Here is a 14,660-nt window from a genome sequence, read left to right on the forward strand (position 1 = left end):
CTTCTGAAAATAAGTAATGGTAACCGGGAGATATTCTAATCTCCTGATCCTTCTCAGAATAGTTGAACTTTAAGTTACACGCCGTATTAGTTTTTTACCTTGTCGCCACGATAAAATAATACATAGGTACCGGGCCAGAGAAGCTTACTTTAGGCAACAAGGGACTACTTTCGACTTTTCAGTACTTCAGTTTAAGTTATACTCAGTGCCCTAGTAGCGTTTGCATTATTGCCGATGAATATGCCTCGATCAAGAAATTTAACGCATATAATGATTTGAGAAATCTCCTTCAGTCAAAAAGCATATTCCTGCAATTGTAATCTACTTCTGGTCTACAGAATTTTCGGTACCTAAGTAGCGTTTGTATTATTGTTACATAAATTAAAAAACAAACATAGTACTGAAAATCGTAGTACTTGCTGTAATAGCTCGTACCTCGACCGCGAAAATATGTACACATATGAGGGCCTAAAAAGTCTTCTTCGGTAAACAGCGTCTCTTTCTGGTCATTGCAATCTAGTTGTGGACTAATCTAGTTGCATGAGGGGTTTTTGGGTGCCGTAGAAGTGTTTGAATATTTGCCCCGATAAAGATAACACATACCTGTACATAGTCCAGAAATTTCTACTTCGGCCAAAAACAACTTCCTTTTCATCTTCTAAGTCATGAACTTAAGCCTCAAGGGCTTTTTTCTCACCACGGAAGTATACCATGAGGTCAATTAGTTTAGAGTGTCAGTAGTTTTACAAACAGCTGATCAAATCCTCCTGGAAACATTCACCACTCTTGACAAACTACCAAAGATGGCGTAGCGCTCTCTTGATATTGCAGGACAGTTAAAGAGCAGGTATTCAAAAGTTTCCTTCAGTTCCTTCCTCAAGTGACTATGTCCTGTAATCAGACCCATAACCCGAGAAGACACCGATCTAATTAAGGAATGAAAGTCAGACTCCTAGGTATAATAACCATGAGGGGTTTATCGAAGGGAAATCGTTGTGGCTTCTGATCAGAGATCATGCGTAGAGCATTCCCCTGAATCAGGATGCTAATTTTGCAATGCCCAAAAGAGCAATTAACAGCAGTGCTGTTCCAGCCGAAGGCCGACCAAAGCCTCTCCTGCTGAACACAGTGAGTACAACAGTCTAGAGCTGCGCCCTGCGTAAATGGAAAAGCCCTAGTGACATCAAGGCAAGACACCCTTTGAGTGCTACCCAGACTAGGTACCGCATTCCTGGCCTCTGATTTTGGCCATCAGACGACAGCCGGAAACATTAGTGAAGGTCAACCCACGAAGACATAAATACAAAAGCCTCGGCTTAAGTTCTCAAGACCCACCTAACACATGTCTGCATTGCATCACAAATCTGTCCCTATAGTGACATCCAGTTCCAGGTGTGGTCCTCAGTTCAGGACCCAAACAAGGATGACGCCCTGATGCTTGACCTTAGACTTTAACTGGATGGAAGAGCCTCTTAATAAGAATGTACCAATATCCCCAACTAACGCCTTATTGTAAAGACGACCTAGACAGCATTGGTGCAAAGACACCATTGCCGTTCAAAGATAGAAGCAGGACACCATTCTAGAGACACTCTCTCTCTTAGTCCTTGCTCTGATGTTTGCTCCCATAAGAGTTGTGGTAACCTCCCTATCCGTGAGTAGAGTAATTATCTAGTCACATATTTGACCATCAATAACACGTCTCGTGACTACATTGACAATCGTCTGAGTTCTTGTGTTGTAAAGCTCCTTCGATGTCTAGAAAGACGCCTAAGGCTACTACATTCGAGACAGGTGCTTTCTTAATCCTGCGTACCAGTTGAAGCAGAGTCTAGTCGCATGATCTTCCTGAAGTGTAAGCATGCTGATTTGGATGTAGAGGGCGCTTCAAGAGTTTTATCCCATACGAACCTAGCAATATTCTTTTCCATCGTTTTGAGAAGAAAGGAGAACATACATATCGGCTTAAAAAACAGGCTGATCCAGGCTAGACCTCCCCTGCTTCGGTAAACACTGTCCTGGATATTCTCCAGAACAGAGGAATGTACCTGAGAGCCACTGAGACCCTTGACAGCATACACAGCCAGGGAAGGAAAATACCCAACCCTCGCTGCAAAAAAAACGGTCTCACTCCATCTTCCCCAGAAACTTCATAAGTACTAAACGAGTTAATCGCGCACTCAACTCTTCCAAAGGTTACTACACGACACGCAACACGCAAAAAAACCTCCATTGTGAGTGAGTGGCGCGCTTCGTAGGTCCTCTCTACGCTGAGTGGTAGATCCTTGTCATAAATGATACAGTCCGAAAAATGTTTGCATAAAAGCCCCTACTGCCGGTCATTTGATTCTTCTTCCGGTAAAGGATATTTCCAGTGACGGTAGTTGAATGAAAGCATAATACAAACGTGTGCCAAATTTCACCTTTTTAAGGCAGCGGGAATTCGAAACTTGAGTCAAATTTCTTATTTCTATGACACTGGGAAGTTGAAAACACAGCATAGTTCTTCTAGGGGGCTGCAACTCCATATCAACCCTTTGATTGTTTGATCTTCATGAGAATCTTTTGTATTTATTTTTAAGTTAAGAGGCATTCGTGTACCAATTTCCATCTTTATGAGATATCGGGAAGTTGGAGAATTATAGTGATGAGTGAGTTTTCTCTTTTTATATATAAAGATTTACAGTTGTGATTAATATACCCTATCTCATTAGTTTGTAATAACTAGTGAGTAATGATTATTCATGCTTAAGGTATAGAAAAACAGTTCTTATAAACATATGTCCTACAGTGCTTCGTTTTCGATCTCTATGTATGTTTGTGTTTTTTACGTAAAAACTCATAACCCAAAAGTTCCTTAAGCTACAGAACTGTGCTGTTGCATGACTAATTTTATAATTTAGATGTAATACTTTGTAAAAGACGAATAAAATATCTGTACTAGTTTCAAAAGGGCGGCCGTTTCAAATTGATGATGCTACATTTCATGAAAATCTTGAAACCCAGCTTCTTGAGCTATAAAACGTTTAACACCTAAATTTGTATTGTCGGTTCACAAATAAAGGAGAAATTGTATTTCTAGCCTGAAGGGTTCTCGGTGGATTTTTTACTGATCTGTACTTTCGTACTGAATTTTAAATATCAATGGTCATGTTTAAAATGCCATACCATGGCCTGACGTGACGGATTCGCTCAAAGACTCCTCGCCGCTGTTTGATCAATTCCATCCTGTTACATATTCTCAATAGTAATTCTTCAACGGTCTCTATTGAAGAATAGTACACTAAGCTTTTCCAATGATTCCATAGGTAAAATTCTAAAGGATTTAGGTCTGGAGATATTGATGGTTATTGAACAAACTGGCCCTCCTCGACCTATTCATTGATTTGGAAAACTGCGATGCAGGTGTTCAAGGACAGCAACGCTATAGTGTCATCGTGCATAAACCACATAAATGTTTCGCATATGAAGAGGAACACCATCTGACAAAGAAGGGAGTTCTCTCAAAAATTCTAAAGAGTCTAGGAGGAAGAATGGACATAAATAGATTGTCTCCTAAAATACCAGTTCACGTATTTACTGAAAATTGAAGTTATGAACGATTTTGTCTGATGGTATATGGATTTTCACCTGCTTAAACGTATTGGTTATGGACGTTAACAACAGCTGTCCTTGTAAATTGATCCACAACTGTAAAATAAAACTCTGGATGAACAGTTTCGATCAATAAATTTCCATGAAGAAATTTCTATAGCCATGTGGAAGTAGAGTTTACACTTGCTGAACGTGGTAGGGATGTAACAGTTGCTCTTTTGCAACACCCCAAGAACTGGATTTATCGGAATTTATCTGTTTCGCAATTTCTCTCTGTTTTCAGGGGTTTCAGTAATTTAACAGGTATCATGTCCTCAAATAGTCTGCAGTTCCGAATCGTGGGTCTTGCCATTACTCTGTTGATTGGTCGCAAAAAACCAATTTCAGAGAGATGTCGGTGTATGTTGAAAAGGTTTTTTTTAAGCGCATGGGCTCGTGGGTAGAAAAGTTCTCTTGTTACAACCGTATAGCATCAGAACTATTGAAGAGTGTTTAGGAACAGCTGTTACAGTGTTCACTTTTGTTTAAATTTGGTATTAATATTAGCCTAGTTGTAACAATAGTAAAATTATATTGTTAATAAAAATCCAATTTCTTCGTTATTTGTGAACCGATCATAACAATTGAGGTGTCAAACGTTTTATCGCATATCAAGTTATATTTTATGTTTTTTTTTAAAATAACTTAGTCGTATCTAATTACTATGATTTTCATGAATTTAATAAACTTTTGCAAAGTGTTGCGGCTAAAACATAAATTATGCAAAGTTACAGTCCTGTAGTTTAAAGACCTTTGAAGTTTTGATTTTTTACGTAAAAAACACAAACAGACATAAAGTCCGAAAAACGAAGCATTTTAGGACACGTGTTTATAGGAACTTCTACCTTGGCTTTAACATGATTAATAGTTTCCTTTTAATGTTCAATGTAATAATTTTGAAACACATATATAATCAAGCCTATTGTTTAACTACTTAATAATACCTATGAACTAGAATGTTTCTAATGCTGTAGATGGAGCTTATATTGGTCACTGTTAAATTACATTAAAATACAAAACCAATATTTAATTACATTTTGTGATGTGTCTGATGAAGGTATCTTGGATATCGAAAGGCCTCACAATAAAAATGTATTAAATATTGGTTTTGTATTTTAATGTAATTTAGAATGTTCTAGTTATCAATACATATGGGCTATAATAATATAGCCGTAAGAGTAAAATTATCGTTGTTCTTTTTTGGGGAACACGTTTATTGTTTTAGCCACAATATTTTAATTAGAATCTCGTAGTAAGACTATCATAAATTGTATAAACAAATAATTTCCTAGCATTGTTCCTATACGGTTCGCATTTCGGCGTCATGGGTTAGTACTAAAAAAATTAGAGATAAAGTAACCCAACGCCATAATATAAAATCTCCTAACATTAGATGAATTACTGTAAATTATTAATCTTATATTTTTTGGTTAAGTAGCTAATCGGTTAATAGTGCAGATGATATTTAGACAGCATAGTTGTTCTTATGTAATGTTTATTAATTTATACACAGTGCTTAATTTCTAAAATTTTAGGTGTGGGAACTCTTAAAGCGGGAAGCTCAGACCGGTGGGTATGGAATACACCCCAGGAAGGAGGGGGGCCCTCACCCAGGAAAACTTTTGAAAATTATAACTGTAAACCTTTGTTTTTAGGCCACCCAGACATAATAATACATTCATTTTTATAAAATACCAAGTGATTATGTTAATGCTGTTTATTTTCTTTAAGGTGCTTGATTAGGATGTAAGAAAAATAAAAACATGAATTTAAATTATTGAGTTTACTCTCTACTCTACTCTACTCCATTAACACCTTGTTGCCTACTTTTAAATTTCCCAGAAATATTTGGTTTGATTTCATTGACCATTTTGTTTGTTTGAATCAATGAAGCTCGCCAATATTAAATTTTTTAAATGAATGGTAAAATAAAAAACAAATTGAGCCTTATTCACAGTTTTATTATACACATTACAGTAATAATAATAATACATATTCCTGGGATTAATATGTAAATGGATGTTTGTTAATATAACAGCTTTTTTTACAAGTTTGCATATTTTACAAAAAAAATTGCATACCTTATGGGTACAAAAAAACAATATATTAATACATTCAAAATAAACCAACTTCTTGGAAAGGAAAAGGAAGCGTTTTAATTACACACAAAATAAATGACACACAGAGTGGGAGTAACACGGTTTCATTTTTTAAAAATTTAGTGTAGTTTTAAAAAGTTAGGGTTGATTATTTTATTTGCTTATTAGTTATTATAAACAAATATGTACGGATTTGTAGTATAATATTGTAAGGCAATGCCAAGACTGTTGGTAAACTTAGTTTTAGTTGTTTTGTTAATATTTTAAAGTGAAAACTACAAAAGAAACAAAACAACAATACACAAAACTAACTGTAAGTACAAAAAAGAACTCAGAAACTTGAGTTCAGAACACAACTATAAGTTAGGCATAGGCTAGTTATTTTAATGAAAACTTAATGTTCTGAAATTTCTAAAAGATATTTAAAAAAACAGATTTTAGGAAAAAAGTTCCCACAAATGCAATGCTGTCTTCATGGTAAGTTTTCTGCCCTCGTTGTTTTGACTTGGTGTCAAGTGCAGAATGGTGTCCCTCGCCAGCCAGGTTTTGACGTGTCGCTCGGGATTGTATCTAGCCACAGGAGGTCCTAGGAAGCCTGATCCACAATAAATCGCAAACAGTGCTAATGTAGAGTGAAGATCTAAGAGGAGACATAATTAGATTTCATTGCAGAAAACCCACGTTCACATTCAGCACTAGACACTGCAATACTATTTATGATGGAAATCTCAGTTTCTTAAACGACAGCGGTTGCTCTAGAATAGTAGGTTTCTCTCCACTTTAACATAGGCTTCAGTCCCTGCTTGAAGTGTCTGAAGTCTCTATAATTATATCCTGAGAGCTGCTAATCTTAAATCTATCGCAGATTCGCTGGATCTCACATTCTCCGTAAGGTGATGGATAAGTCTTTTGGCCAATACATGGGGTGGATCACTTTGATGTCATTCATGATTTTGGTGTAGTGTTCAGCCGCATTTGAAGATGATGATAGCAACCTTGGAAGTCAAGTTGTTAGCGACGAGGCTCCGATAGAACTGTTTTTCTTGAATACTGGGTATCTTGGATCTTACACAAAGTTTAACATCTTGAAACATCAAATCGTCAATAGCAATTTTAGCTTCCACTGAACGTCTACCCATGTTTTCAACTCGGTTTTCAAACACTTTGATTAACAGTGTTACATCACTGTGGGCTTGGATAAGGTTGAGGCTTGATTTTTGAAGCTGTAAGGACAAATCCGATAACTCTTCTAGAGCATCGGAACATCAATGCCAGGTTGTGTACAAAAGTTGTAGAAGATAATGTACTACAAAGCCCTTTGTAAGTTGAACGGTTGCTTCGAGTCCCTTTGTTTGTCTTCAGATGCTTCAATGAAATGATTGTACAAAGCTTTAAAATCTGTCCAAACTGCTTTCACCGCCATTAAGCTGGAGGCTACCCAACGAGTATCTAAAACACGGCCGATTTTCAACATTTGCTCCTCTAGTCCTTTTAGCAACTTCTGCCAAACTCCCTGCTGTTTTTCGGTGAACAGCTAAACATGTTTCTAATTTTATCCATGAATATCTTAAAATGATTGATTCCAGCTACTTCTTCTATGGAATCGTGCACGGCAAGCTCTAAACGATGGTTCAAACAATGCCAAATGAACAAGTTGGGGAACGTTTCAGTAAGCTGTATAGCAAGGCCAGATTTCTTGCCTAGTAGCACTGAAGCACCATCACAAGTTAGAGCAATCATATGGTCTTTCATGAATTCAAAGCTTAGACCTAATGCTTGTAACTGATTTAAAAAGTTCTTGTAACATACCAAGCTGATGTTGTGCTATTTAGCTCAAAAAGTGTTAAGAATACACTGTCATAGGGTTTTGCATTCCCTTAGAAAAGAACAGTTCTGATATAAAACCACCAAAGCATTTTTTGTTTGAAACTGAAGTGGCTTCATCCAAAAGCAGGGAAAATTTAGAGTCTGACTTGATTAGGCCATTTTATATCAAGTCTGATTTCATTTCATCAGAAATATGATGAATTATATTGGAGCAAGCAACATTTGAATGTAGGATTCGCCCCATATCTTAGCCATTCATTATTTGAAGATCAATTTCAGTTTCAAACTCAAAAAATGGCCTATTTAGTTTAGCTTGCTTATAAGCCGTGCGGAAAATGCGCTCAGTTACAATCTGCTGCTCTTTATGCATAGAAGCAAAACAGATTTTTTCATTGTATCTTTCTTAGCTTCAATGAGTATTTTTTCAGCTAAAGAATGAGCTCGAGACCCACGGTGTAAAAATATCTTTTTCCTAAGAGAGGATTGCTGGTCTTTTTTATTGTTTTCCATAAGCGGTAACAGTTCCTAAAACCCACTCTTCGCTAATCTTTAGGGCCCTTCGTTTTTCCTCTGCACCTAGAGTACTCACACTACGGCAAACGTTGCAACCTTGTTCTCTGTTCACAATTAACCATAGATTTTTAGCTTTAAATTCAACAATTTGTCCTTCAGACCAACAAACTCAACTGGCTGTTCACCCCTATTAACAAAATCATTATTTTCATTACTAACCTTAGCTTCGTCTGCATCAGATCCCAAACCCACCAACCTGGATACTATTTTGACCGACGAGGAAGTCGAAGGGGAATGGTAATCGCAATTATCCTCATTGATCCCGATTGTGTCTTCTTTTTTATCTTGATCAACAATTGAAGTTGTAAGTCAATGCTTCCGAAACTGCAGTTCTCATTATTCGCATAAACCTTTTTGTTTCTTAGGGTTAGGTTTTAAAGAAATCAACAATTTTTCTGGTAGTCATAGCCAATTAGGAAACTATTTAGCTGCCACCAGCACTAATAAGCATAAAACACGAACACAATCAACGACCTGCACCTCAAAAACGAACTTAAGCGTGATGATGGGAATGCGATGCAACTTGTAACTTAAACGCGCAAAACACACCAAGGTCAAGTCAAACTAGTCAACACCACTTGTGATCACTGGGGCAGTGGCGCGGTGAAGGAATGGAGGGGGAAAGGAAGGGGGTGGGGTGGGTATTGCTTTGTTATTGAGAGGCGCAGCCGCGCATTGCGCGAACTAGGATGACTCGCCCGTCACCTTCCTCCTGCCTGATTCCGTGCAAGACTCATCACAGCACAGCTCACAACTGCTTGTACCGGCGCTTACTATCTGCTTACGAGTCACTCGCAAACAAAAGCATAGCATAATATTGATCCTACCTACAATTTTTTTTAACTAAAACTTGTACTCGTAGTTTTAAAAGCGTTCCCTTGCGTTCCGGCACTCTTTGGAGGTAAGGGAACGCCGTTCCCTTGCGTTCCCACTGAAATTAACCACTGTTTATACACACAAATTAATTAATTATAAATAAAACAAATATTTATATTAGTTTCATGTTGTTATAGTGATGTTATGGTTGATGTTTACATTGTTACTGTTTTGATGTTGTATTTTTTCTAATGTATATTGTTATTGTTATGAATCTATATTGTTACTTCTATTAAGTTATAATTTTATTGTTATATTTTAAAATATTTATTATTTTGTTGTTATTTACTTTGTTTATGGTTCTAGGTTATATATAGATAAAAGAAAAAACATTGTAAATGATAAAGTATGTGTGTTTATAGCTATAAAAAGAAGCTGTGGAATATTTAGTGACCAGAGACTGCTGTTAAAAGACAATTAGCATAAAAGAAAACTAATATGGCCAACTGTAGGCCTATTCCCGCACGCGCCCTACATTGTACATTAAGAATGATTGATGTAAAACTGTGTTCCGTATTACAATGAATGAAGAATTTTTGACACTTCAACTTGAACAGTAAAATTGCGCAATTACTTTAAAATAAACTAATTTAAGTTAATCCATATTGATAACAATTTTTGATTTTATTACTTAAACAAGAGATGACCTATGAAATAGACTACTATTAAATTGATAAACGGAAAAAGTCAACTCTCGGACTGCCCTCTGTAGAGTGATAGGCTCAGGTAGTAAATATTTTAACTGTATCAATCAGTCACGTGACTCAGCCCTACCGTCGAACCTCCCCCCCCCCCCCCCCACCCCCCCCCCCCCCCACCCCCCCCCCCCCCCACCCCCCCCCCCCCCCACCCCCCCCCCCCCCCACCCCCCCCCCCCCCCACCCAGTTAACCAATTGAGTATATACAGTAATTTCTAAGATTTTCTTTCTTTATGCCATGGTAAAGGCCGTAAAATTCTAAATAAAACCTATGTTTAAATAACGTGCTGCCTCACTACTGAAATTTTATAAATTGTACTTAATTTGTCAGAGTTTAGAAATTACATTGTAAAAGTGTAAGTTTCACAATACATCAAATAAAACATAAAGATAACACAAATAAATATGATTAGTAAATGTAGAGACAAATAACTTGCTTACATTTCTTTTGTATGAAATATTTAAAAAATGAAATAAATTTCTTTTCTATGGGTGTCAGCAACTTTGTAAAAACCAAAATAACCCTGTATTTACACTGAAAACTCATGTTTTTTCACTTGGTCACAACTCAAATCATTACATTACTTTTATATAGGAATACTAATATAATTTTATATAGATAAAACACTGTATAAGTTACTATTTTTGTTTGTATTTACTCAAATGCTTGGTTATCGGCACATAAACAACAAGAATGATCATTACACAACATAATACTCGTCCACTACATCGTGATAGGAAAACAAAATCGTTGCGTAGTTATTTTGGTATTATCACAGCCCATTATTTTGAACGAGTTTTCCTTCTTGGGGACCAAAATAAACTTCATTATACGTTCCTAATACTTTCCTTCTTCTGTAATGAATAGAAAAATACTCAATGAATCTAGGCCTCCGAATAGGCCTAGACGAGCGACCATTCAAGAAGGCCTAGATTCACGAATCACCTGTTACTTTCGAATAATAAATTGTTGTTCTTTTTTTTATAGATTGTTGTAATGATTTTAGTATTGTAATTTATTTTGGTCTCCGAGAAAAACTCATCCAAAAATAGTGGCCTCCTGATACCAAAGTACCCAAACAACATATGTTTCACAGATCAAAGAGTAAGAAAACAACATAAAACTTGTATGTATCGATAGTTTGGAACCTATTGAATACAGCTATTGGGTTATTTGGCAAAAATAACCTTGTACTATATAAAATATTATTGAAATATGAAACATCAAAATTAGCGACACCGGCATTTTATGAACTTTTCGTACCGTCAAAATTAGCAACACTGCAGCACTCAAAGGGTTAAATCAAAACCCTTGATTGATTTTTTTCTTATCAGAGGTGATTCAACCCCAAGTTTTGTATAGAAAGGGGCAATATCTCCTGGTAAATTGGTGAAAAAATGACACCAGTTTAGAACTGGGAAGACAACACAGAACAATCATGAAGTTTATTTACTGGAGAGAAAAGTTAGACCTGTTCTTGATTTAAAATATTCTCCACTAAATTGACTATGAAGAACAGTTTAAAAAAATTATAATCAATTTTTTGTTTATAGGGTGATATGAAAATCAAAGAAATAAATAATATAGTAAATTGTTTTAAGTGTCAGTATCCTCATTATTTTGATTTAGAAAATTTCAAATTAAAGATATTGGTGATTAAAAATTGTTTCATTTCATTTCATCATTTTTAATTGCCACAAAAATGCACAACATAATTGACAAAGACATAAATACAGCTCATTATTACAGCCACATCAAAATCTTAAAACCAACTAATGTAGCCTATACAGCACAACAGTGATTGTAACAGAATACAAAAACACAATAATCATTAAAAATCCATATTTTTTTTTTTAAAATTCATTTAAGCTATAAAATGGATTCTCCAACAGCCAGGAATAGAAATTATTTTTAAATCTCTCAAAAGGATATGAGCTAATTTGGCTTTCAACAAAATTATAAACCTTCAAAGATACCATGACATGGCTGTTAAGGGTTTTATTTAACCAACATTGTCCAATTTCAGCATCTTTTTATTATATATTTTATGGCTATGAATTTCATGTGTAAATTTTAGTAAATTTAGAATTTTATGTAATAAAAAAGATATATATATATATATATATATATATATATATATATATATATATATATAAATCAATTGGACAGTTTGGAATCTGAAGTCCTTGAAGTGTGGTTTACAAAGTATATCAAGAAATGAGTGCAATCTAGCAGTTATCAATTTATTGTAAAATTTTTATTTCAGTATCAGAGCATCAACACAACGGGAGTCTCTTCTTCTCGAGCTGTACTATTGGCAGAACTGGTGAGCTGTGGTAAGCGAACCCTGGCACGCATGCTGGTTATCATCGTCAGTCTTGGCTTTGGTATTGTCAAGTGAGTAGAATTATTACAACATAGTTTTAGTGCCATCCTCCTTATCTTTAGCATCAGTTCTTGTGAAGCGTTTATGAAACAAGTGATTCTAATTCAAAATATTTTAGTTTTGATAGTTTTTGTGAAAAAAGTAATGACAGTGTTGTTATCTTTGAAAGTAAAAATTAAATGACCTAAACCTTTTAACACATATCTGTCTATTTCTGTAATTTAAAGATATTAAAAAACATTACATTGGGAAAAGTAAGAGATCTTTTACATATATATTAATAGCTCCCCAAAAATTATTAGGAATGATTAAAATTATTCCTCACTTTCAGTTTTTCTTGAATTTATTAGTTATCAGGTAGATATTGAATGTTTGTTGTGTTCTCTTAGTACAAGAAGCTTAGAAATTGTCCATAGAATTGAATTTGTACATAGTCCTCAAAGGACCTTGCGCTGCTACCCGAGTGACAGAATATTCTTGATGTGTAAGGTTGTGGTAGGACCGCCTCCTGTCAAGATCCATGAGGAAGGATTTAGGGTATTAATCACAGTCATGTCTCCTCGGAAGTAGGGGAAGCCAGCTCTGAACCAGCCTCTCCAGTCAAAATAGGCAGGGGTGGCACACCCTTATGCCTAGACTAGCAAAAACCTTTGACACTTAGGGAACCCCATCAACTCCAACAGTCATCCCCCGCAGTAGACTAGACCTATCGAATTGCCCTTGTACCCCAGAATCTCGAGATTTTCGGTTAGTGATGTGCCGCTCCTGGACATCCGTAAGGTTGCCCAGATTTAAGTGACACATCGGTTTTTGCTGTACCCAGTGTAGGTTCAACTGGAAGGTATAAACCAGCCAGAAGTGATCCCCCCCCTGGAGAATGGTTAAAGTTTGCTTGTGGTTTGTTGCAGGCCTCGGCTGGGACCCATGCTGCACCGGACCGTGGCTACAGGCATCCTTTATTTCCTGTTGGCCGCCTCAGAGGCGTACCTGAGGGTTATGAAGCCCAAGTCGGACCCGGCCAATCAGATGTTGGTTGCCAGTGTTCCCCTTGCTGTTCTCGACAGTGCAATCTGTTGGTGGATATTCACCAGTCTCGTTCAGACTACACGCACGCTTCGCTTGAGAAGGTGACTGACATATATAGCGAAGAGATACTTATAGTTTTGTTAGAAATTGTATGGGGCAACGACAATATCAATAGATGTATTCAAGAGTGCTCTTAGATGTTAAGATAGCACATTCTTTATTTTATATTATTTTCTTTATTTTTACCACTTAAGCAAATAGAAAAAACATTTTTGTTGCCAAATCCAAAGATTATTATTAAAAATTATCAATATCACGAAATTTGCATAAAAATTCACAATCCATATCAGTTTTGTGTAATGGAAGCATTGAATATTTTCCCTAAACTATTTTTTGGACACAAAATGAGCTGTATACATTGTATTACAAAATGAAGGAAACAGGATTTTTCCAGACATTTGCGATTGTTTACTGATACAAAAAATCAGTAATTATTTATTTATATTTATATACACTATGTTTTGAGATCTGCAATTTGATCTCTTCTCCAGGTAAATAATTAACCTAACACATAACTACAAACTAGGTTAAAGTAAACAAATCATACCAGATCGTTGTGATCAGATTGATGATCTCAAAACATAGTGTTACTGATTTTTTGTATCACTGAACAATGGCAAATGTCCGGAATCCTTCCATTGTCAAAAACAAACTTCAAACAAAGTATTAGAAAATTTCGAGCCAACTGGTTTTTTTAGGTTCTGCACCCAGTTTGGATCCAAAAAGCTACAGCACTACAAGTAGCTTTAACACAAATTACTGAGGTGTCCCACTTGCTGTAATTCAAGACAATATTTCATGTGAATTTACATTGCACTTAGCTCACTCTATGTACTATAGTGTTGTGTAGCAAAGGATATGTAGTTATCAAATTTTCAAATTCAAGTTCTTTATTGCCAGAACATCTTTACAATGTAGGCCTATAGCAGTGTCAGAAACACCTAATCACCTAAATACTTAAATGATTGTATACTGACTAATCTGAAATAACCTCAATTTGTTTGTGGAATATGTATATAAATACAGAGAAGCCACTTTTGCTGTATTTTTAGTGGACAAAATTAAATAAAAAATTCCAATGTTTTAAACTGAAAACAAAACCAATCAAAATGGGTCAAGATTTAAAAAACATGTAATATTTTATAACTACACAATTGATATCAAGTTCTTCGACCTAAAGGGAAAACAACATAGTAAGGGATTTACTACACATAATAACATCAAACTTATGCCGGAAGATGGTAACTACAATTAGTTCAGCGTACTAGAAAGCATAAACCAGTCGGTTTACCCAATTATATATCAGTCATTTGTGTCACACTACTACCTATTTGTTTCAAACTGCAAGCGTCAACCTTAAAAATATAGAATTTGAAGTTTTTGTGTAAGTAGTTTTGTTTTATAATGTTGCCTTAACTCTATTGAATATCCTGTTTTAAGTCTATCCTCTGCAAGCATTTTTATATAATTGCATTTGAGA

The 14,660-nt window shown here is 35.6% G+C and overlaps 1 protein-coding gene across 1 annotated transcript in view; it reads left to right on the forward strand.

Annotated features, from left to right (window-relative positions):
• The first annotated feature begins 1,056 nt into the window (after positions 1–1,056).
• LOC124358090 (transmembrane protein 87A-like) overlaps positions 1,057–14,660 on the forward strand; it is a 34,062-nt gene continuing 20,458 nt past the window's right edge. The window contains exons 1-3 of the mRNA XM_046810384.1: positions 1,057–1,128; positions 11,975–12,105; positions 13,003–13,221. Of these exons, the coding sequence (XP_046666340.1) occupies positions 1,057–1,128; positions 11,975–12,105; positions 13,003–13,221 (422 nt within the window). The remainder of the gene's footprint in view (positions 1,129–11,974; positions 12,106–13,002; positions 13,222–14,660) is intronic.

The sequence above is a fragment of the Homalodisca vitripennis genome, chromosome 3 (genome assembly GCF_021130785.1).
Source record: "Homalodisca vitripennis isolate AUS2020 chromosome 3, UT_GWSS_2.1, whole genome shotgun sequence".
In the NCBI taxonomy this organism is placed as follows: Eukaryota; Metazoa; Arthropoda; class Insecta; order Hemiptera; family Cicadellidae; genus Homalodisca; species Homalodisca vitripennis.